General features: G+C 41.5%; 2 protein-coding genes across 3 annotated transcripts; one reads left to right on the top strand and one right to left on the bottom strand.

Annotated features, from left to right (window-relative positions):
• The first annotated feature begins 11,316 nt into the window (after window positions 1–11,316).
• On the top strand, window positions 11,317–14,580 carry hdac12 (histone deacetylase 12). The gene is made up of 8 exons (XM_030067295.1): window positions 11,317–11,567; window positions 11,736–11,879; window positions 11,975–12,134; window positions 12,217–12,413; window positions 13,224–13,374; window positions 13,484–13,600; window positions 13,683–13,825; window positions 13,974–14,580. Exons 1-8 carry the CDS (start codon window positions 11,469–11,471, stop codon window positions 13,995–13,997), a joined length of 1,035 nt encoding a protein of 344 aa, XP_029923155.1. The 5' UTR covers window positions 11,317–11,468; the 3' UTR covers window positions 13,998–14,580.
• A 75-nt stretch (window positions 14,581–14,655) lies between these two features.
• trmt9b (tRNA methyltransferase 9B) lies at window positions 14,656–24,976 on the bottom strand. Of its 2 annotated transcripts, none has more exons than XM_030067277.1 (5): window positions 24,746–24,976; window positions 18,094–18,293; window positions 17,314–17,487; window positions 15,978–16,912; window positions 14,656–15,740 (listed from the first exon to the last, which is right to left on the bottom strand). In XM_030067277.1, exons 2-5 carry the CDS (start codon window positions 18,254–18,256, stop codon window positions 15,645–15,647), a joined length of 1,368 nt encoding a protein of 455 aa, XP_029923137.1. In that variant the 5' UTR covers window positions 18,257–18,293; window positions 24,746–24,976; the 3' UTR covers window positions 14,656–15,644. The 2 variants fall into 2 exon arrangements, with proteins under 2 accessions (XP_029923137.1, XP_029923138.1); XM_030067278.1 differs by having other exon boundaries at window positions 14,656–15,737.
• Between the last annotated feature and the right edge of the window lie 233 nt (window positions 24,977–25,209).

Raw genomic sequence — 25,209 nt, 5'->3', positions numbered from 1 at the left:
AAGGAGAAATCCAAGTAAAACTGAATTAAATTAGCTATATATTACTAATTATATTGATCATTAGGCAAAGAGAACAAGGTGACATAATGGTAAACAGTGAAAACAAACAGCAACAGCAGCAACTGAGCTTGTTAGCAAAGAGTTAATCTGGTGATTAACTGTGAACGTGATAGGACATTAACGTTGAATATGGAGAGAATTCGAAATGGGAGTATTTAATGCAAAATGAAACCAAAAGCGGCGTGCCTAAAGTTTTGATTTGACATTGCTTGGGGGAAATAAGCGTATGATGTCATTGTGAAAAAGCAAAGTACTCTCTCACTGATGTCTAATCAATATCTGGTCAATATTTCAAAAGAAAACCGTGGAATGAAATGTATAACCCAAAGACAGAAGCTGTCAAATTCTAAGGTGCAGAGGGTAAAATAGCCTTATTCTTTATTACTATCTTTTATTGCTATTTATTTCTAAATGGAATCACTGAGTTAGTCCTGTGATATTGTCATATTTTTGGAGTTTCTAATATATGTTTTGCTCTGTGCTAGTCACAGTTAAATGTCAGACAGAAGCTACCGGTGATTTCTAAGTGACAAGCAAAAACAAAATCATGAACCCAATTCCCTTTCGACTTGGAAAGAGGAGGCAAAGCATTTCTTAACAAACTCTAGTGCTTTAGTGGTTCAGTGTGAGGTTAAAAAAGTCCTGTCCTAGGGTTTGTGGGTAACCAGCAGTAGATGATAGTGAAAGTGAGAGATGAGCATGAAAGGTAAACACACATGTGCTCACACACACAAACATACAAGGGGCAAGCCAGAGCTGCTGCGTGCTCATTGGCTGGGGCAGTGTTGTTTATGTTGCTTCGTGGCTCCCTGGTAGCAGAGGAGTGTTGCAACATGGGAACTCTTCAGTTCACACCCTGTGAGCTGTCCTTGACTTTACATCATGGAAGGATTTGTTCATCCATTCACAGGTTCATTCATTCATTCAGTGGTGGGACTCCTTGTCTCTCCGGGTGAAGCCGCACGGCCACAAATCAGCAAATGGACTCTGCTTGACCTCTAGCCAGGGGGAGAAATTGAACACTGAATGACTTCTCTCATTCACAAAATACTTGAAACCATGGCCATCACTCACAGCAGCCACGCAGCATGGAAATAATGTCAACCCGGCGAGATAAGGCGTATGTGCACATGAGTTTGCAAGGATTTGACGTTTCCTGAGCCTTTGTTCAAAATGAATGACATTCCTGATGTCCTTGGTGGGTATCTGTGTTTGCATTTCCTTTGTTTCCTGGATGCTTATATGAAGAGGTCACACAAGGACGACGTAACTAAAAGGCGACGCGTTGATCAGAGTTGTGACTGAAAAGCAGAAACTGGGTTTATACATACAGTACATGCACACAACCCTTGCACATGTACATAATATACTATATACACACTTATTATTATTCCTATGCCCCTATAGACCCTACAGGAGTTACTATTCCATTTTTTCCCTATGTCCCCTAAGACTCTCTGGACTTTGCGGACATAGGGAAAAAAATTCTTGCCTTGACGTTAATTTATTGCTTTGATGTTAACTTTGATGTTAACTATCGTTGTTGTTGCTGTGTCATTTGAATTTCCCCCTCGGGGGAATCAATAAAGGTAAGTCTAATCTAATTTAGTCTAATCTAATCTAAAATTTAGAGAGGCCTGGGTGAAATCGGTTCATTAAGAGGCTCTGTGCACATTGGTTGAGTGTGTTGTGGTCTTACTGACACCGCTTGGGAAGCACAATAAAAGTTTGCAGGCGTGTGTTCACATTGCGTGTAAAGGTGAGAAAGAGAGTGGGAGAGAGAGAGAGAGAGAGAAAGAATGCGTCTCTGTCTCTGCTCTTATGGTACAAAAAACATTAAGGAAGTGTTTGGAGGACCAAACTGGACAAATGGCTGCATTTAATGAATGGCTGCCTTTTTCTGCCCAGTGTGTCGTGGCTGTGAGGTGAACTGTTCAGCCGAGAACAGTCCTGCTCAAACACAGCTGGATATCCTGACAGGCTGGTAGTAAATACTGCTGAAAACAAAACACAGCAGCCTTGTTTGTGTCAGTGCACGGAAAGGATGATGACTGTGCCTCCACGGGGGACAGGACAGAGAACTGGCACCTGGACTTGGAAGGAGGACAAAAAGAGAACACAATCTTTGTGCAATACGAGTGGGCACTTTACACCGAGCTCTCTGCGTGCGCCGCAGTCATCCTCATTCCAGTGCGACCCACTGTAAAGACAAACGAGGACCCTCATCGCCACCGCAGCCGAAAAGACAATTTGACCTTCAAAGATTCTTTCTTGTCACCTCTGGACGTTTTTATAGGGTTGCCATACTTACTCAAACACCAAATTCACTAACTAAGAATGCTTTACAGAGAAACATCACACCAATTTAGGCATCATTTAAAAAACGAACACTGCTCCTGTACCAACGCAAATATCTGTCACTGGGATTTCCACAGAATATAAGATCCAAAGGTGGACAGGAGTTCAAGGAGGTGAGGCATATTGATGAGTTTTGGATTTTAATGAAAAAAGGATATTCAAAGCTTCATTTGGAGGCCTTGTTTTGTTTTTCTCAAGTCCACAAACTTGAAAGGATTTCAGTGCCCATGGCAACTCTACTTTGGACAGAAAACAAGCTCTTGAGTTGAAGCCAAATCCACATTTATGTTGCATTTTCCTAAATGCGTCATAAAAGCAGTGTTTCCTCTTAAGCTGTTTTGCAGCAGTGGCTGTAGTTGTTTTTTGGGGGATTGTTCCATATCGCTTTCAGTTCTAGTTTTGGTTCTCATGTAGGTTGTGGCTCTAAAATCTTTTATATTTGGCCACTTGATTCTGTAAAAAAAATCCTTGGGCCAATGCAGGTTTTTGCTTGTTGAGGCAAATTGAGGCAGGTTGTTAATTTTGCATATTTACCTCACTGTGAATGTAGAGGAAATATTGCATAAAAGCAACACTCAAACCCACGCAGGGTGTGTGCTTGACATTTTATTCTCTTCATTCAAGGAGGTCGAAATATCCACTCATGCCAGTGACTGTAACTTCTGTGGCAGCAACAGCGGTACAGATCTGTGTTAAATTCAGCTGGCACAAGACGAGGCTGATTGGATTTTACTCTGCTGGTGGTGAACGTCTTCCCACAAGCTGAGCTCGCTATGACAGCAATGTCAGGACAGGACCAGGGGGACCTGGAGAGACTGCCAAAGTAAACTGCCAGGGATGGCAGGCATACCAAGGCACGGATGAAGATCCTCAGCAGACTGAGTAATTCAATGCCAACTCCTCCAGCAAGAAGCGGAGAGGATATCACTGTTTGTTTTTGGCTGACTTACAGAGCAATAAGAAAGATAATTTCCCACTCTTTTCACCAGTCACTTCAGCAGGAAGAGTGAAGGAGTTTGAGATTGACAGGGTTCATGACCCGACTCACAAAGGAATTGCAGTACCTAAGGGGAAGAGATACCATTCGCTTAATTAGAAATCCCTGAATGCTGGAATTTCTCTTTTTTTTTCCACTGTGTTGTACGGTGTTCTGTTCAGCACATTCACTTTCATTTGAGCCTCTGTTTTGTTCTATTCTTGTTTAGGCTGTGCAACATATGAGTTTCATGAAAGCTACATTGTGACTCAAGGTTGTGCAAGATTCATTCTTCAGACCCTGGAGTACACACGCAGCCATCTGAGACACTGTAAAAAATACATATTCATCTAAATATCCAATCAAATCGAAGCAGCACTGCTCCCAGATTGAGCTGAATTTAGTTGATTTAAGTCTTTTTGTGGTGCTTTTTCAGTGCCCCAGTTGTAACACATAACGAATAAGAAATAATTTGTACCTTGAAATTAATTCATTCTGGGGGCATAAACCTCGCTGATGGTATAGCTATGTCTAATGTGTTTCATCCACTTAAAACTAAGTACTCCTAAGTCATACCAAACCACAGTATCACATAATTATACACAACAGTTCCTCCCAGTCCCAGATCCTTGGATGTTAATTGTACTGAAATTTTCACTCTGACTTTGAAAAGAACCCACATAACAAAATAGTTGAATGGTTTCGGGCTGATTTATTATACCTTGAATTTTTTTTTTTTTTTTTTTTTTTTACAGTGTATAGGAACAAACACATACTGCACTGTCATTTCACTCTTACACTGTCTCTTTTTTTCCCCCCTCGTCTTCTCCTTATCAGTGGCATCAGCACGGCTGTCAAGACAGGACAGAAGTTTTGAAGTTCCTGTGGTCTGCTCATGGCACAGGGAGATTAAAGTGAGGGGGAGAGAATGGAGCCAGCGGTGTTGCTGAAACATGTGGCTCTACGGTCCACGGTTTGCCTGCCAGCAACTCAACATGTTATTGCTGCATGCAACAAAGGTGAGCCTGTCAACAGAGCCGAAGACTGACGAGGTGAACCTTTAACTACGACACCACAGATAAAGGATTTCCCTTTCTACCAATAAAAATATATATATATATATTAGAAATTATTAAATCTAATCTGACTCACGCCACACTGTGCTGAAATGTATAGCATGCTTGGTTCATATGATGTATACTTTTGTATGTGCCACAAAATAAAAATCACATGTTAAGAAATTACTACAAAATAGGCGATAAGCAGAATGATAAGCAAAAACAGCACTTTTATGTAACATGAACCATATTTACCTATGCCCTAGAGGACCCTGCAATTGAGTACAATACAAAACCTAAACATCATTAGTACACATTCCAGCAATACCACAGTCTGACTCAATATCTCCATTGCTTTTCAACTCCCCTGCGGATTCCCAGCATTCCTCAGACGATGGGCAGATGTTCTGCATTATGCCTTCTCTCCGCAGCTTCACCGTGTCTCTACCATGAAATCTTATCAGTCATCAGAAGCTATTGTGAACAAAGACAAAAGCCTATATTTTATTCAACACACGCAAAGTAGGTCTCCTTAGACTTTTGATGTTGCTTTTATTATCTTAAGTAGGAAAATCACACGATAAAAGTCTCCTTTTTCAGCGACTTGATGCAGACACATGAATGTTTAGTACAAACAAATGCCCACGTTATCGCCAAAGGTGTAGGATCAGCCCATGTTTGAAAAATGTATGCCTATTCAGGGTTTTAAAACCCCCTCTGAAGACATAAATAGGACAGTATGGTGAATTAATTAGTTTTAGCCCCCAACTGTTTCTATAATAACCCAGGAGAATTTTAGTCTCCAGCAACCAGCAGATGTTAAGTTGCATTTATAATTCATTGGAAAAGCCAGGCTTTCTTTTGTTGGTAAAATAACACATTATGTTATCAACTCTGAGGAAGAAAAATATTCACTTTATTTGTAATTTTGAAAGCTTAATAGCAAAAGAGTTTTTGTATGATTTCAACTCAGGAATTGCTATGTGCATAATCTGACTTTCTAATCTGATTTTGCCTGCATTCTCCAGACATAAACTGCATCTGATGGTGTACAAAAATCAGAGAAAACCAGTCAGACACCAAACACCACGACAAGTTCGTTCCCATTTCAAACCCGAAACACTGCTGACAACAATCCAAGTCATGAACAACTGGGAATATATTTTCCTAAAATAGTCAAAAATGCTTGCAGGCTTGCCAAATATTTGGGAGAGACAATTTGCCTGATTCTTTTTTCTCAAGGCACAGCATCACATTGGCTCGTGCGCTGCTCCACGCCTCCTGACAACACATCAACACTTGGCAACGCCGTTTACCGCACAACAACAACATGAGATGTCGCACCCTAGTGAAACGTTGGAGACATCCAGAGTAAAATATCCAGTCATCATGGGAGGAGAGGTGTAAATATTGATTAAAATCATAGCAAATTATGGTGCTGGACTATTATTTCATGGCCCATCCCTCCAGCATGTCTGTGATCAGATTGAGGGGCGTTTGGGCAGGCAGCTGGGCTTCACATGTGACCTCGGGGTTTGTCTTGGAGGAGGAAGGCAGCAGGCAGTCACCACCAAGCCTGAGAATGAGCAACTGCAAATTAATTCACTCCAACAACAACCCCTATCCCCGCCTGCTGAAACACGCTCTGCCAGCACTCGCAATCAAACAACAAATTCCTTCCGCTCTGAGTTGTAAGGTGGAGGGTGAGTCGGGGGGTTGTGGGCTGGATGTTGTGATTGTGGTGTAATTGACAGGTATGCTAGCTCAAATGCAATGTCTGATGCACACCTCACGGCCCACCGACTGGGGTCAGAAAACAAACACGCTGGCTTCCAGGAACGTGAAAAAAACATGACAAGATGACAGGGCTATTCAGAGATGACAGGGCTAGTCATTTCGTTAAACACACAGTGTGCGCTGCATAAAATTGATCCCATCCATGTGTGAACCAAAACCTCACCTCGTGCACGGTCCACTGAGTACTGCAAGACATGTCTGCTTATGGCTTTTCCGGTTTAATAAACTTGTAAAGAAAGTTCAAGGAAAGAAAACAAACAACTCTGTGACCCATTCGACAAACTGTGATTGCACACCACGACGCCTGATGAGGAGATAAAAACCGAAGTTAACGTGTCGAGCTCACACAGTTAGCTGGATTATCATTATATTGATGAAATAACACAAAACTATCTCCATGCAAGGATGTATTGGGGTCTCTCATTTGAAGATTGGCCCATTCCTCTTTCCTTAGTTGAAATGCTCATTAACAAACTGGACTCAGTAATTGATTTTGCCCCTCTAATCGCCTCTCACTATTATGAGATTTCTTCCCTGCACCTGGGACCAAAGCTTTCTCCTATTTTCTTATCAGCCCACGAGTGCACTATCCCCTCCCCGTGGGGGTTGTGCTAATCTCCATCTACCACTCTCCTCACACACACACACACACTCACACACACGGCCTTCTCATGGGAGAACCCCATGGCCCACAGCACACCAGACTGCGACCTTGAGCTGCCTGCCAGCAATGTGAAAAAAAAGGAGACAGATGGAGAGGCAGAACCAGTGATAAAACTAGGTAAACAAGGGCCATTTCAGTACAATTAGGAGGAAACCAATGTTTTCAAAAGCGAAATAAATATCTATTTTACCCTCAAAACCATGCACACTGTGAAAACTACTCATGACACATGTTAAAACAATGTTAAACTATGAAACCCAAATCATCTGACATCAATACTTAACATTTGCATCATGTCACTTACCCTTTTACAGCATCCCCCTGTCACTGCTAACTCTAATGTGTTGGTGTGAAGGCAGGAAACTCTCAGCCTCTTTGACTGGCATGATTTCTGCATGACACCAAGATGAACCTCTGCCACTGTCATGTCACTTGTGAGTTTCACACCTCCTCTTTCAATCAGCTACAGCACGCTTCAGCCTAATAGGAGGGGTGTTGACTGTGACGCCTGCAGAGGGCAGGGGAGGAGTGACGAACGACGGTGAGGAAACAGATGAACGGCACAGTGCAAATCTAGTAAACACAAACTGAGAAAAGCAAGGATTTTTTTTTTTTTTTCTTGGCTCCGTGGTATAAATGCACGGAAAGGAGAAGCTCTCTGTCTTCCAATTAGACGTGGGGCAGCAAGGATTCGGGTGCTGTTCGCGGAGCACAATGTGAAACTGTCCCAATGTGTTGTTTCAAAACTGAGGATATAAAGAGGGATTTGATAACCGTGAGGGGAAGACACAGAAAAAGGGGGTGAGCTCCGAGTGAAGAGAGCCCCATGATTGACAACTTCATCTCATTTACATGGGGGCCTCCACTCATCCTTTGTCTTCACAACGGAACCAGAGTGAATACAGAGAAAAAGTAGGGCTTAGCATGCCCGTTTGCTCTTTGTTGAAACAGGATAAAGCACAGTGGTGGGCATTAATGTGACATGACATGATATGCTACATGAGACGAGATCTCGTGATGCAGTGCAACTCAGTGGAATATGATGCCGTGCAATTCAGTTGACTGGGCAAGGACGGACATGACACTGAGACTGATTATTGAATGCACATTGGACTTCATGAGGGTCTGTGATGACGAAACAAAACACATTTTTAAGCCATCACTGAGCTTTGTTTCCTCAATATTCCATCAATTTTTTGAGAATTAGAATGCAGCCTGTTACATGGCTTTTGTGTGTGTGTGTGTGTGTGTGTGTGTGTGTGTGTGTGTGTGTGTGTGTGTGTGTGTGTTCAGAATAAACCACTAGCTCTCTTCCATCTAAGGACTACAGATGGAAATTAGCTTTCTTGCTAAATCTGGTGCACTCATCTTTTAATTCTTTTGAATAGCTAATGAAAGTGCACACTGTCCTTTATAAATTGAATAAAAATAAATAAATAAATAAAAATAAATACTACATTTGTTTCCTAGCAGGGAGGCTATATCTAATCAACCATTTATCTGCATTCCCGTTTCCCTGTGTCCGTGCATCTCAGTCTTTGTGTACAACGCCTGTATGACTCTGAGACATGATGACAGAGACAGAGGAATCTGAGCAGCTTGCTTCGACAGATGCAATGCTCACGATGGTGGAGATGATATAACACCAGAGGTATCTGAAGAATGATATGCGGATTAAATGAGCAGCCCCAAGGCCAGGGATAGGAAGGCACAACTTGGCCACTTCCGTAAACAAAACGCTCATCATCAAAGGGGTGTGAACGGCGAAAATACTCCTGCTACTAAACACTACAGCTAACAATAACAACAATAATAATACTGATAATAACAAAAATATTTTATAAGAGGAAGAAGAAGGAGCTGAGGAAGAAGACACTGCAAAAATTACCTTTCATACATACTCCAGATTATGTTGAGATATTATTCAGTGGTGGAAAAAAGTTTTTGGACACCCCATGCATTTTCGAAATATTGCATTAACAAATCACTCTTAGGTCTTCAAGTGCAATTTCTTTTAGTACAGTCACAGCCAAAATACTAAACAAATCCTAAAAAAGCCATTAAAAACTTAAAATTGGTCGGTTCCATAAAAATATATAAGAAATTTTGAGTATCGGGTCATTTTGTTACCAGTGATGAAGGTCGTTCTATTTATTAAAAGACACAATTTTTGTTACCAAGCTTGGTGTCTATATAAAGCCAGCACATCTGAAAGTTCTTCAGACACAAAAATGGCTAAAACAAGGAACCTAACGCAGGAAGATAAAGATTAAACTGTCAAGAATTTAGTTTTTTTAGTTTTTCTTGTAAACAATAAACAAAAAAATATAATTTGTATTTGTTTGTATCTGTCTAATGCAGCCACACCTTTTGAAACACTAAAAAGATTTTTCCACAAATATGTCATGATAATATTTGAGATTGTGAGATTGTGTAAAATTTTAAGGGTGTCCGGAAACTTTTTTCCACAACTGTATGTATACTGTATGATCGGCAACACTGAAAATGATGGACAAAACACTTTATGTTTACCCTTTTTTTTGTTCATAGGACCATAGGCTAAAACATAAATCACATAATGTGTATCCAAAATGTATTTTGACCATGCAATATAAAAAAAAAAAAGAGCCATTCTCTGGAGTACAGCTGTTTCAGGCCCCGCGCTCAGCTGTTGTTCCCGGAATCTGCTGGAGTCATTTCTGCGGCTTTGGGGGGTGACGGCGCCGAATGCTCCTATCACCACTGGGATTTGCCTACACTTTCCACATCGTCTCCAGTTCCTCTCTCAGTCCCTGGTACTTCTCCAGCTTCTCATGTTCCTTCTGTCTGACGTTGCTGCCATTTTCTGCTCCTTGTCCATGGCCACAGTGTCTGGTTTACCTGTAATGACCCCACACGCCCCACAGGATCTAAGCCCTATCATTGACACGCATATACTTTGTTTCTTCTTCCTTGCCTCCTCGCCATAGTTGCCATGTGAGCTTGGCACCTCTTGTAGCAGTCTTATTTGTCTTTATGTTGCCCTCTGGTAATAATTTTCTCCCTGCTCACTGCCCACGCTCACCCAGTCCGGATGACAACCCGATTGCTGTAGATTCCACTCTATTTCCTCTGTAGCCAGACCACTCTTGGATCATTACACCACTCTGTAGTTGAACTAGTAATTTCAAGTGCGTTGTCTTTATCTTGGCTTATGGCTTGTCTTCTTGCTCTTGGAACATGGCTTCAATTATGGTGGCAGTTCTGTGTTAACTAGCACAGTGTCCAGTGGCTCTTTTCTCACTTCTCTCATACTGGAGGAGGAAGTGCATATCATTTGTATCTACAATGACTCTTTTTTTCTCCTTTCCTCTCTCATTTCAGAATAAGGTGAACGTAACAGGCTATTAGTCTTGCCCACAGACGCTCCACCTGGGATTCAAACCTGAATGAGTATGCACTGATCTTACCATTACTCTATCCAGATGAAGCATATATGGTAATGTGCAAGAGCAAATAATAAATTACATGTGCCAGAGAAATCAAAATGTTATTGTCTCATATGTTGCAAAGACAAATAATATGGAACCAGTAACCGCCAATCATGAACCAGTACAAAACCCAAATTGTATCAGTATACAGTCGCTGGCATCACTACCAGATACCTACACTACTGTATGATACACAATTAACAAGGTAGCTATAACACATCATGATATAATTTCATCTGAAATACGGCCATAAGATTCAAGCTGATATCTTTCCTTTTCAGCCGAAGTAACAACACAGTATGTCTTGGTCAGCTTGCATGCTACAGACAAGCAAAAGCTAGACGACAGAAAACCACACTGATGAATCAACAGCCCTGCAGCCATGCCAGCAGCAAACACTTGTTTTTGCTGTCCATAAACTTCGGGCCTGTGAACCCGTGACCGTAACAGGGATTAAGGCCTCTAAACAAACTTGAACTCAAAAGACCCACGAGTACAAAAAAAAAAAAAAAAAAAAAAAAAAAAAAAAAAAAAATCAGCAGTAAAAAAAATAAAAAATACATATTTAAATAACAATGTGATGACTGTGGAAAAATAGAGGAAACACTGAATCATGCTGGGTAGTTCTGAATAGAGGAGAAAAATATTCAGATGGAGCTGGATGAACAGCATAAACCCTTCCAAACTCATCCTACTGAAATGATTATCATTTTATTTTTGCAGAAGGAATTTACAGATACCATAACTAACATAATGCAAATATCATTCAGAAAGTATAACCACACTAACTTCCCCTGAGAGTGTGTGGACACTGCAGGGCTTGTAAACAAACAAACAAACAAACAATGTTGCCCACACTGACACTTTACATTGTATCCACTCCGTGACAGACGATGGCAGTCGCGTGCCTCTATAGGAGAAGCGCAGCCATGCATCCGAGCCACTGATGGGACATGCCGTTCACTCAGTGCTAGTGTTTGTTAGCATGTTGTTAAATAATCAGCAACCCGTGCTATAGCTTTATTTATATTACGCAGGTCGTATGCCGAATTATTATAAGCCCAGCCTATAGCCTACCTGTTATAATGTACATAAAGCAAATATTTAGTAAAAGACCTCGGACGAAACTGGATCAGCTGGTCGGTGCAGCGATCACCTTCTGCAGATGTTTCCATGCCGAACAAGTAAGAGGATTAAACTAATAGATTTTTTTTTTTAACATTTTTATTTCATTGCACATTTGTTTGTAGTCATACTGCTGCTGCAGAAGTGCAAGTCTCGCCCACAGTTTATGCGTTGCATAAGCGCCTGTTGACCAAGTTACACAACAGTTGTGCAAAAACACTTCACAGATAAGACCTGAGGACAATGGACTTCCTATTGTTCATCACAGCAAATATGTCTGTGAGCTCCCAGCCAACCACAGGTTTCCTATGGGCAAGTTTCCCAGAGTGCTCCATTTCTTACTCAAGGATCAGGTCATTACAGATAAACAGGTGAGTGATTCATTTATATCTGGAGCTAAAATGTATTATGCATCAGTCGTTGCAGCAATAGTCTCACTCAGGCACTTTTTCCTGTCCTACAGTAGGTGTGGGTCCCTGAAATTGCCTCTCAGCATTTACTAAGCGGTGTGCACACTGATGAATACTTGGACAACTTCATAAATGGGAAGATAAATGAACAAGAGCAGAGGAGGACAGGCTTTCCGTGGAGTGAGGGCATAGTGAGACGCTGTCGATATGAAACAGGTGAGCATCCATGCTGACTCAGTTAGCTGAGTGGCCTCCAGCGCCACGTCATACACACTCTTCACTTCCCTCGTCTGTGCAGGTGGAACTGTTCTCGCTGCAGAAATCGCCCTGCAGAGGGGTCTGGCCTGCAGTACAGCAGGAGGGACCCATCATGCCTTTCCAAGCTATGGCTCAGGTTTTTGTCTCCTCAATGACCTCGCAGTCGCAGCAAAATACCTCACGGGCAAATCTCCACTCAAGCGGAAGGTCCTGATTGTGGACCTGGATGTGCATCAGGTAGGATTATCATTAACTCCCCCTTTGATACATTCCACAAACAAAAAGTAGCCGAAAGAGAAAAATCTTACAATACCTGCCCTTGTCTTGAAAAATACAGATGGCTTGCCCAATCAATGACAAGTCTTACATGGCCTTGTTTTGCTAAAAACAAGTTATTGTGCATAAAAAATGAATATCAATCAGTTAAAGTAAAATTTGACATACCACTCAGATATTGGACGTTTACTAGGAGTGTTACATATTGGCAAGTCCACATCACCCACGTCAGTTCCCCCTGACGACAGGTGTAATGAAGTTTAGTCTAATTTTGTTTGCACTTTTTTCCACTTAAACCACTTACAGAATTTCATTAGTATTATTTTCAAAAAAAGAGCTTTAATGTCAAGTGGTCTAAATGCTGTTTAAGATACAGTATCTTTCCACCCTTGTAAATGTATGTAAAATGCATGATATAAAAATAGCATTTGGGCAGAGAAATGGTCAAATTGAAAGATACTGAATATCACCATCAAATATCAGCAGCTTCAGTAGAAAAATATAATTATCAGTCTTTGAAAACCTGGTTTGGTCAAACCTTTTTAGTGTGAGTGTATGTCTACTCCCCTTTAGTATCTTCTGTATCATGGGACAGGCAGGAGGAAAGCACAGAGTAGAGGAGAAACATGAAAATAGCTGTGATGAGACTCTGCTGATCCAAAGGCCGGTCTAACTGTGACCCCTTCAACTGGCATTTGTCTTTGTTTCTTGTACACAGGCTGAACCTTTTGTGCTGTTTTTAGTGAAACTGTAATGTTGTGGGTCCAACAGGGCGATGGCACGGCTTTCATCTTTAAAGAGGAGTCGTGTGTTTTCACATTCTCTGTGCATTGTGGGAAAAACTTCCCACTCCGTAAACAACAGAGTGACCTTGATGTCAGTGTGGAGGATGGAATGGAGGACAAGGAGTACCTGTCAACAGGCAAGTTTGAACTCTGAGGCATAACAACATGAAATATATTCAATATCTGGGCCAAAGCAATGTGAGTCATAAGGTTGTTGTCCTCCTGAGTTAACATGTATTTGAACAGTTGAGGCCCACCTCCCCTGGCTACTGGACACCTTTCGTCCAGACCTCGTTCTGTACGATGCTGGCGTTGACCCACACTGGGAAGACGAGCTGGGCAGGCTCCGTCTGACGGACCAAGGTGAGGGGTTAGATTTGACCACACTTACCCTCGTGTTACGGTGCCTTAAAGATGTTTTTGAGTGACCTTTGCTCTCTCCTAGGACTGTATCAGAGAGATCTGTATGTGATGAAGAGCGTCGTGACCAGAGGTGTTCCTGTGGCCACTGTCATTGGCGGAGGATACTCTAGAGACATCGACAAACTGGCCATCAGACATTCAATTGTCCACAGAGCAGCCACACAGGTAAAAAAACAAAACAAACAGAATTATGAGAATTGCCTTACCGGATGCTGGATGTCCCTCTCAGTGCACATCACAGCAGTGTACAAACCATTCACTGTAACTACACTGGATATAATTAAAAATAGTCATTTTGTTCCATGTGTTCCAGGTATGGAGAGAATGCGGCATGTAGACCTTCTCATCCTGACTCAAGAGGATTTGGATTGATTTTAAAGGAATGATTCACCCAACATAAAAAAAACAAGGTTTTCCCTCTTAGCTCTTCATTCTAACCGTTGAGTTAAGTTTCTGTGTGATTTGGCAATGTTCACCGTCTGCTCTGATCTTCCCTGTTGCCAGGCAGCCCAATACAAACACTCAGCAGCAACGGGTGTTTCCAAAAAGCAGCGGCATCAGTACCCAGCATTATCCACATCCCTTGCGGACAATGCATTTTATTGGGAATTATTACCAGTACACTGTATCGATCTGCCTCTATTTTGTCCTCATTGGGGGTTTGATAGATGCAGTTTACACGTGATAGTTCCAGAAATAAATCACACAAACTACAGACTGCATAAGAGTTAAATGGGAAGATATCTTTTTTTTTTTTTGGTATTTTGGGTGAACTGTTCCTTTAATTTGGAAGGTTGTTGTCATTGTAAGAATGTGTTTTTCTGTTATGGTGACTTGCTGATAACCTCATCATAGATACTGTATTGGTATTTATAAAGAAACACTTAAAATATGACTATTAAATACCAAGACATTGAAAATGTGTCTGTCATTCGGTGCTTGGATCAAATCTGATGCAGTGCAGTTTATGTTGGAGTAAATGCAACACAAGAACCCTCATGAACAAAAAATTTTAATCATGAAAAACAAATACAACAAATTTAAAGTAGTCACACGGGTTTCACATAAGACAAAAAAAAAAAAAAAAGTACCATTTTCACCTAAGAACAAACACAGTTGGTCCAGACATGCTGCACTGATAAGGGTATGCACCTTCCTTGGCACAATGAGTACAGAGAAACATGTTTCAAGTTTTACCTATCGGTGTCATCCACTGACATGAAGTAGCAAGCAGCGACATACTTGCGGTACAGTGCAATGTTTATTCACAGTACATGAGGCAGTCAAGTAGCTGAAACATACTACTGGTATAGTTCAGCGAGACACTTCAACACGAGACGAAGCACGGCAACTACAAATATCAATGTCAAGCAGACACACTGGCAGCGTTTTCCTTGCAACACCTGGGTGGGATAAAGTACAAATGGCACAAATAGTTTTGGAAGATATACTAATGGTATTCCACACAGCTATGTGCTCTTTCCTCCCAAGAACATTATTACGATGGATTACACACGCGGTTCACAGAAAGTCCTACCAAAAAGGTACAGAACAGGTACTGGCTCCTCGTGTCTCATGTTGAGGAACATGTGCAATTTTGAAACAGGCAGACAAGGTGTGAGATTAAAAAAAAAAAAAAAAAAAATCCACAATGGTAGATACTTTAAAACATTTCAGAGCAGGTGGAAGAGCATAATCTCACTCTCACTCCTCCGGGCTATTATTAACAGTTTTGTCCAAAGGAGACCAGTAACATTCACAACTCCCTTGCAAATCTATTATTATGTTAAATAGTTAAAATCATTATTTAGCAGCATTAAAATTCCCTATTGTACACATTTACACTGAGAGGAAACACTTCACTGGATATTTGGACACTGCTTGTTGGTTTCTTGCACTGACCTAGGATAGATATATATCAAAAATGTGGTACAGTATACAGTGGTAGTCATCATAGACGCTTCCATCATCCATCTGTCCTCCATCATTGCTGCAGTGGACAATGTAGTGATTCTACAGTGATGTTTAATGCTAGAACTGGACAGGTAAAACTTGTGTAGTTACCTTTGTCTACTACCTGCTGGAAAGAAAAGATAAAATGTAATATTCCAAGCAATTAGGTGGACCAGCAGTGCAGTGATGTATTTTGCTGTTCCATGCCGTTAAATGTGGAACTTCTACAATGACTACATCTGTACATGTACTGTTAAGTTACATCAGTTTTAAAAAATGACTAAATGTGTCATTTAATGCTAAAATTTGAGGCAGAGGCGACACAAACTAAAATCTGACATGTCAAAAATCATATTTTCCATACCTGAATTTTCTCCGCCACTACACACCAGTTGGCATGGTCAAAGTAGGTGTGTGTGACATGAAGCTCCTCGATGTGATTCTCTATCAGCTCGGCCAGTTCTCCCTCCCTGAAGACATGGTAGTACCTCAGGCAGGAGCCGTCCACTTGCCCCTCACCGTCCAGAGGACTCTGTGTGCTTTCCTGCTGCTCTTGCTCTTTCCCCGGTGGGTCCCTGTCACCCTCTTTGTCCCCCGTCTGCTTGAGATGTTCCTTCTGGTACGGGACTAGGTCAGGCAGGGCCATGGAGTCACACTCTTGGACTAAAGCCACAGACACACCTTGGTTTTCTGTGCTGCTGGAGGTGCAAGTGGTGCCTCCAGCATCTTTCCGGCCTTTGTGCAGGTCTGTGACCGAGCCAAAGACGTCTTCCTCTGAGCTGATCATGGACGAAGGTGAAAAAAAGCTGGACACCTGCTTGATGAGGCTTCGTCTTCTGCCAAGCTGGCCGGCCTTGTTCCCCTCATTTTCCCCGGTGGGTGAGGATAAAGTGCTCAGGTCTCTGGACGACGACCGGGAGATGGCTAAGCTCCCGAAGTCAAACACAGAATCCAGGGACCTGGAGAAGAACCACAGTCTCTGGGTTCTCTGCTGTGGCGTGCTGCAGGTGATGTCTTCCTCATCCACCATGGAAGATGTGCTTTTGACTTTCCTGTGCTTGTCGGTGTTGTCTATGACTTCGCTCACACTCTGTGTTGCACCCCTCCTCCTGGGTTTGAAGCCGGAGGGTGAGTGAGGGTTGGGGTTCCAGGGGACGAAGATGTCCTGCTTCTCAAATTTACGACGCTTCTGCTCCATGGCCCACACATAGATCATGATGCGTCCCCCCACGCGCAGAGTGCGTGCCATCTCTTTTATTGCTCGAATACGCCGCTCTTTGGTGGAAAAATGATGGATGACTGAGAAAAAAAAGTTTACCTGTTAGAATAACAAGGCTGCAGGCAGTTATTTTACTGAAATGTGTCATTAGGAGGTCATAGTCAGAGTCACCAAATCAAATTATGTGCATTGTGAGTTACTCACAGGGTGTTTGTCTACTGTCTTTGTGCTCATAATTACACTCATTATGTTTGAGCAGAGCCGTGAATTACATCTAAACTGCGTGAAGATGGTTGGCATGGCAACACAAGTTCACATCATATTGAATTTTATTGTTATTTCTTGTTTATTTCATCTGACATGAAGCAATAACTAACCAATACTAATATTACTATTATAACTACTACTACTACTGATAATAAATTAATATGGAGGGAATGATTATGACTGACTGGAGGAAAGTGATTTTTGTCTCCGTTACCTGCAATGGAGAGCACAGCGTCAAAGCATCCATCTCTGTATGGCAAATGCAGCCCGTCACACATCTGGACCTCATGTCCTTGGCTCCAGGCAATGTCCACCAGGGGGCGACAAACATCACACCCCAGCTTGAACACATCCTTATTAATGTGGAGGTATTTGCCATTGCCACAACCTGCAGTGGACGAGACAATCGACAATGATCTTAGTAAGCACACGGACAGATCAGTGCTGTAATTTGACTTTAAGTTGACCTTTTCTTGGAGGTAGACAGTTTACAAATTTCTTACTACTGACTGTGTCCAAGAGGGCTGGGCTATACTGATACTACATCGATATTGTGTTGTGAGACTGAATATTGTCTGGGATTTTTAATATTGTGATATCTTGATATTACATAAGTGTGGTCTTCTCATTTTAAAAACTATTATAGTAAAGCGATGCTTTTCCCAAACTTATTAGACTGTACAAGATGTTATATTTTTTGACTCATATTCATATTACAAATGACTGTCAAAAATGTTTTGTAAATATCTAAGGAAAGCACCCTACATTATTGTCACAATACTGATAATGATATTCATTGGCAGATACTGTAATATTGCACAGCTGTAGTGTCGAGTAAACAACATGTTAGAGGTGATATCCATTTAAAAATGAACAAAAGAATAAACAATGTACCAGTTGCATGAAATCAGAGTACACACTGTGCTAACCATGTGTTAGAGGGCTGTCAAGACGGCCGTTCTGCAGAAAGGCAATTTGTGAAAGTGACACCTACCCACATCAGCAACGATGCTTCCCGGCTGCAGGTCCAGAAGGAACTGGCGTACCTTCGGCCAGGCTTTGTAGCGGCTGTCATTGAAATATGGAGCAATCTTGTCATAGACGCTGTGCACATGATCTCTCTCGAGCTGGCTGGCAGCCTCCTCCATCATTGTCATGCAGGCTGCCTCAGAGAGCAGGCTCACAGCATCGTGCCTGCCGGGACAAACATGTCTGTCTGCTTGTGTCTGAATGATAAATTCATCAAATAGTTCATCAATCACATTAATTGATATGGAAAGTATCAACAGGACGGTGAGACCCTGAGAGGACAAGACCACTGTGATGCTCCTGTCAACATGCTGGGGAAAGTCAAACAAGGTCAGTCAGAACTCCTCTGTTAATCAGCACAGACACTCAAATGGCTTTCAGGCAGTAGGGGTAATTTAACATTTAACTGTGCGCCTAGTGCTTCAGCAACCTGCCGCGATCACGATCAATCAGCCTCAACTCATCCAGTCCCATCTTCCCTGCAGTCTTTGAGGACAGACCAATGTTAAGTACCGAGAATAAAAGTCATCATATTTAATTTGCCATCAGTCTGCCACGGCATAAAACCAGAACAAAGATCCATAAATTACCGACAAGATAAAAAAAGAAAGGAAGTAGCCCCCTATTCATGTAGCACTCACTCCTCTACAGCTGGGCTGAATGAGTTTGCAAAGCCCGGAGCAAAGTCAAGTGTTTATTCAGAAGTACTGAAGCAAAAAGGCCAACAAATTGTCTGTTATTGGCAACAGGATGCAAAAGGTATAACATCAATTATGTGCAGCAGAAAATTCCTTGACAGAGATTTTAATTGGCAGTGGCAAGCCCTGTTACAGCCTGAAAGTGGAAACCTGGCTGCTGTACACGCTGCTGGCTGCAAAAAGAGAACATTTAATATGGCGAAGCGAGTCATGGAAATTTTCAGCATCAGCTCACCGTTCTGGGAATTACTTTGACATTAGATATGATTACCTTTATTGATCCCTGAGGGGAAATTAAATTCCCTGGAAATTCAGGGCACATACACACAATTGGATAGACTGTCTGTCTGATTACATTATGTTCCACCACCTGACAACAACAACAACAACAACAAAAAACTGATCATAACAGTGTAATGCAAGTTCTGTTACAAACACTGACGCTGCTAACCATAAAAGATGTTTCTCCCTTGACAAACACATGATGGTACTTCAGCTGCATTTTTATTTTATTTATTTATTTATTTATTTTTGGTTGGATTGTGACAAACCTTTAGAGGTCGCAGTTTAATAGAAAAAGTTAAAAAAGAGAAAAAGTTTGAAGGCCACCTGCGCCATATAGATGTCTGTCATGAAAACATAACAAATACATTCTTATTGAATATCAGGGCAAAATACCGTGCAACTATGATTTTTATATTAATCTGTATTGGAGCTGAAACTATTTGTTTATTAATCAATAACCGATGAACAGGTTTTAGTCATTTATTGAGTAAAAATATCAAACAGTTGCTGGAAACTGCTTCATAACACAGGGGGTGTATTCAGCGCAGACGTACCGGTATGTAACGCCAAGCTAACAGAAACGATAAAGCTCTGAACAACCTGTTGCATCACGCAGGGTTGCACGTATGGAAGCCGAAGAACTGTCTGAGCAGGACATTACCTTCAATGGATCATTAATTATAGGGGTAGGCCTACTGCAATACAATCAATGCCCACTATGAAAAAAACAGTTATTGTTAAACATTGTTTCAAAGAATGGTACCATAGGCCTACACAAATGTGTTTTAAGGTTTAAATTGAATAAAAGTTGCCATATTATTCAAGAAAAACAATAAACTATGTCTCATCTATCATCATACTTACTACATAAATGTGCTTTTACCTCCTCAAATGAGGGGTAAAATTTTAAACATAGGCTACACTGAAAGCTATAATAAAGCACTATTGTTTTAAATCAAGGAGGCTTAAATATAGGCTGATGCTGATTGGATAACACCTGTGACACACCCACCAAACGGAGGAAAACTACCTGTGAGGCATGTTGCTCTCTGTTACAAAACGTTATGACCAAACAGATCATTCAATTAGACAACGTCACACACTGTTACTTATCGTAACGTTGTTGAATACAAACAGCTGCTTGTTTATATTACCATAAATAAACAGTTTAGTGTTTTTTTTTTTTGTTTTTTTTTTTTTGGCAGCTACCCAGTCTGAACAAGCAATTTTAGCACACCACTTTTGGGCTCTGGTAATGTGTGTGTGCATTTGTCGTTACTTTTTCACATGTCCCATATTAAATGATAAATTAATTGAACAAGTAAGCAACAGCCTCACCAGTCCTGACAATAACTGTTAGCTGCAGACCGGGTTTATGTTCTATCCCACCCCACTGCAGTGAGTGTTGGTTTATTAGGATGCAGCCCACCACCTCCTGCAGTGGTGCTGCTGCTATGGCTCCCTCAGTGCGGCTCAGCTCTGTTTGGACAGGGAGTTTTCCAGAGCTATTCCAGTTTATAGTCTCTAAAAGACTAAAAGTCTAGTTTGCTAAACCCATCAAAAACCCAAGGAAAATTTACATACAGCCAGCAGAGCCTGTGGCTGCATGGCACATGTTTGAAATTGGTGGTATCTTTCATCGCATATGATCTTAGAATAATCAATTTTTATGCTGCAGTCCCTTCATGATCTGAGACAGGATGTAAAAGAAAAACACGCGCTGATGATTCCATCACATGTTGACGAGGCGTTTTAACTCAGTGACAAAGCTGACAAAGCTAAAGGACCTCTGGTCACGCTCATCTGAATAAGACTCAGAACAGCCATTCTGCTCTGTTTTGTTATGGACCATTTCCTGCTGCATGAAATCAAATGTCTCAAGCTGTTTAGAAATAGGTTTATAATAAGTATGGATACAGCAGACATTCAAGTAGAGGCAATTAGCAGAAATAATATTTGTTAACAGAACTGCTGATTGCCTCTCTCTTTTGGTTGGATTAATGTATTAAAACCATTTAGCAAGGCCATATTCGAAATTTAGTGAGAGAAGGATTATTCCTAACAAAGACTTCATTTAGACTTCAAATCTTATTTTAATTAAATAAAATATACTACTGCGCTTTTCATGAATATCTATTTTCAGTGTCACTTCTGTAAAGGTTCAAAAGGACTGTAAATAATGGAGAAAAAATACACTGAGGGATATTTGGCTTTTGGGTGAAATTTATGGAAAATGGAAAATGTTCACACTAAAGTGACATTATATCATGAAAGTAGGGCATTTAAGTAGAAGCATACACTGGTGATTTCCTCATCTCAAACAATTTCTTGAAACAAAAGCCAACAACAGTGGTGGGTATACCACAACAAAAAATGTCAGTGTCAATAACTTGTCATGTGCCCTTGAGCATCAATTACAGCTTGACAACGACGTCTCATGCTGTTCACAAGTCGACTTATTGTCTGCTGAGGCATGGCATCCCACTCTTCTTGAAGGGCGGCCCTCAGGACATTGAGGTTCGGGGGTACAGAGCTCCGAGCCTCTACACGGCGACTCAGCTGATCCCATAGGTTTTCTATGGGATGCAGGTCTGAGAAAGTGCAGGCCACTCCATTTGAGGTACCCCAGTCTCCAGCAGCCGTTCCCTAATGATACGACCTCGATGAGCTGGAGCATCAAACACCTGATGTGAATTTTGCCGTTAAACTCCTTGTTAGAGAACAGCAACTTGTGCAAAAAGTACTGAAACACTGAACAGTTGGACATGTGCATTCAAAAGTTTACAGAAGGTCACATTAAGTTCACCTGTAAAGGTTATAATGCATTTTAGGTTCATCCTGAAATTTCACCCGAAAGCTGAATATCCCTAACTTTTTGTGAGTAGTGTAACTGTCAATCAAGCTGCTCCTTCAGATCTAAATATAGCCATCTAGGATGCTAGCTGTCACTCTTGCTCTTATGCATCCAACATGTGATGTGAAGCAGAAACTCCATCCTGATAAATTCCTCTTGATATTAAAAATGATGATGGACTGAAGTTGTCAGAGCTCTCCCACCATCAGCAAGCATGAACACAACTTACATAAAAAATACAATGGTGCAGAATCTTTAAACCTCATGATGAAGCCTTGGTTAATACAATGACTGGCCACTCTATCTGCTCTGCCTGTACAATCTAATACAATAATATACGACTGTTGTGCCATAAAGTTTCCTTTTCTGCTGCCTATAATGCTCAGGTTTTCTTTTTGTCACAGTAGCTAATAGACGTTTTCATTCAATTCTATGTTTGGCATTGAGCTCACAGTTAGCGGTGCTGTTGGACTGGACTGCATTTTACTGAGAGGTGTTTCCACTATTCTGTCCCCCCTCATGTATTTAAATAAGGAGGACAAAAAAATTAGAAACACCTGTCAATATATCTATGGATATTCTCATTTATCCAGGTCATCGTTCTCTTTGGGCAAATTGAATCGTAGGCAACTGGACTTGTATTTGTCTTAGGAAGACATTTCGCCTCTTATCCAAGGGGCTTCATTAGTTCATGCGCATCGGTCTTTCTAAGACTAGTGCGGACCAGTTGCCTACGATTCAATTTGCCCAAAGAGAACCTGTCAATATAATGTAGTCCAGTACAAGAGTTCTGCGAACTACAACCTCAATAATAAACATAGAATTAAATTTACACATTCTCCACAATGTTAACAAAAGCTGAACATTATAAACTTTCTTAAAAGGCAGAATTTATGGCAGAGCTGTTGCATTGAGCTGCATGAGATTGTACAGATGGAGCTGATAAAGTGGCCACTGACCTTATACTATCAGTTACTTTTTCTGAATATGAATGCCACTGGCATTTTGGTTTATCTCCCATTACACGGTATGATAAGATCTTGTCATGCACTGTGTTACCAATAGCTTTATCTGCAGTACACTGTGGCAACCTGCTGAGAATTGTGTCCCTCTTCCAGTTACATTAGTGGCAATTGAAATGAAACAGCTTCAAGAGGAAAGATTAGGCTTTTCACATCTGATAATGCACCCCTTTTTATTATTTTTTTTAGACTGATAGCGTCTGTCAACAAAGTACAGACATACATAAGAAGAAGTCCAAAGTGCAATGCAACATAATGAATCATGTAATGCCTCAGTGCATTTTCCTGATGAGGTTAACCAGAAGGCATAACCATCAGATACCCCCCCACCCACCACCTCTCCTGAGAGACATCAGGAGTGCTGTCCCTGAATGGACCTGCAGGTATAATCTCTGGTCTGTGTGCCAGTGTACACAGTGAACATTACTTGCAACATTTAACACAGGATATTAGCTGGCTGTGACAACCTGTACTAGGTACACAAAAGAAGCATCATATTCTTGTTTCATTTACTCCTTTAGTTATTTATTTATTTACTTACAATCAACGGTGTGCAGCTCTTGGCACCTTGTCTCATTATCATCTGTTGGTAAATACAGCGTCTAGCATCCCATCCTCACTCAGACCTATTTCTAGACCACCATCCCCGCCAGTGGGAGGAAAACATCTCTTATGTAACGTCGTAATTTGGCCTCCTTCAGTATTGTCAGTGCTCAATTCCGCCTGAGTTTCCCCCTCTCCTCACTAAACTGTGACACTCAGCCGACATTATGTAACCAGCAGCTGTGAGGCAGAGCACTGCCTCTAACTGACAATGAAGGCTAAAATTAAATCACAAGACAGAGGCAATCTAGGGCAGATTTATCTTAGATAGGAAATTCCCTCGAAAGGACAAAGACAGATATCACAGCTTCTGATTCCCTGTTAAATCCTGTGTTTGCAAATTTCCTAAAAGGTAAGCACCATAACAGACTGTGCTGTCATATGGCAGATGAAGCAGACTTGTTAAAGCCATGGAACCTGCAGGGTAATCCAGGCTACATGAAGAGCCAGTTTGGTTCAAACTTAATTCAATGCATGAACCTGCATATATTAAACTTAAAACCAATATTCATGAACCATAATTACAGTGATTGAACTCCAAGGTCACACCTTGTGTGGCAAGTAGTATTTTTATGCACAGGCTTTCATTCTTCCAGTTGCCACCAGCCACTGTATGAATAAAAGCAGCTGCAGGAACAGGTTTGTCCATCATGTGTGCCAGAAATGACTCAATATCAACATGTGCTGAGAGATGTGCTCAACGGGCTGACTGTCCACTCACTGGCAGGAGCTGCTCTGATCACTCTCATTTTTAAAACAAGTGTTTTAAATATCATATTTAGAAATAGGTTTCAAGATGTGCGGCAATATATTTGTGAACTTAATGACATTTATTTTGTAATCTGGAGCTACACTGTTGATCATGGCTCTTATGATTTATATAACTTCAAATAGCCTACAAAACTCACCTTTAAGTGCAAAAAACACATGTCCCCCCATTTCTGTGTGGAACTTTTTTTTTTTTTTTTTCCCTCTCATTACAAGCTCATTATCTCTCAAATTTTCGCAGCATTTCACTCTTTGTCCCATTAAAGTTTCTGCTGCCTGAGGGTTAAGGTGTCCAAAGTAGAAGACACAGGAACTCAGTAAACAAGAGTATGTGTCGTGCGCTGGAAACACTTGCCCATCGACCCGAGGTTCTAATGAGCCGCTTACCGTGCGATGTGTAAAACGCCATGTAATTATCCGCCTCCCGTTGGGTCGCTGGAGGTGAACTTGCCTCTCTCTCTACATCCTGCCCGCACGGCCGGAGGCGCGGGCTGGACCCTGCGGCACCGGGCTCACGCTCAGCCTCATCACACCGAAGGTAACGCTAGCCGCACCGAGCCGCGCGCACACACACACACACACCACCTGACGTGTCCGTCCGCCAGCGGCTGCAACGGCCACCGGGCTCCGCCAGATATATGATGAACCTCACAGCTGTCAAGACGGACACCGTGCAGCCTGAGGACGGACTTCCGCTTCCAACCTACAAAATAAATGTCCAGCGTGTGAGGTAAAGACAAGTAGCAGGGAAAAAAACAATGAAGTGAACTCACCGTATTCAGCGTCTCTAAATACATGATTACCATCATTTTTGAGTCATTTTGAATGAATTTTCCCAATTTAATGGGGAC

This window comes from Myripristis murdjan, chromosome 13, assembly GCF_902150065.1.
Source record: "Myripristis murdjan chromosome 13, fMyrMur1.1, whole genome shotgun sequence".
NCBI lineage: Eukaryota > Metazoa > Chordata > Actinopteri > Holocentriformes > Holocentridae > Myripristis > Myripristis murdjan.
This window is presented reverse-complemented; position numbering and strand designations above follow the sequence as displayed.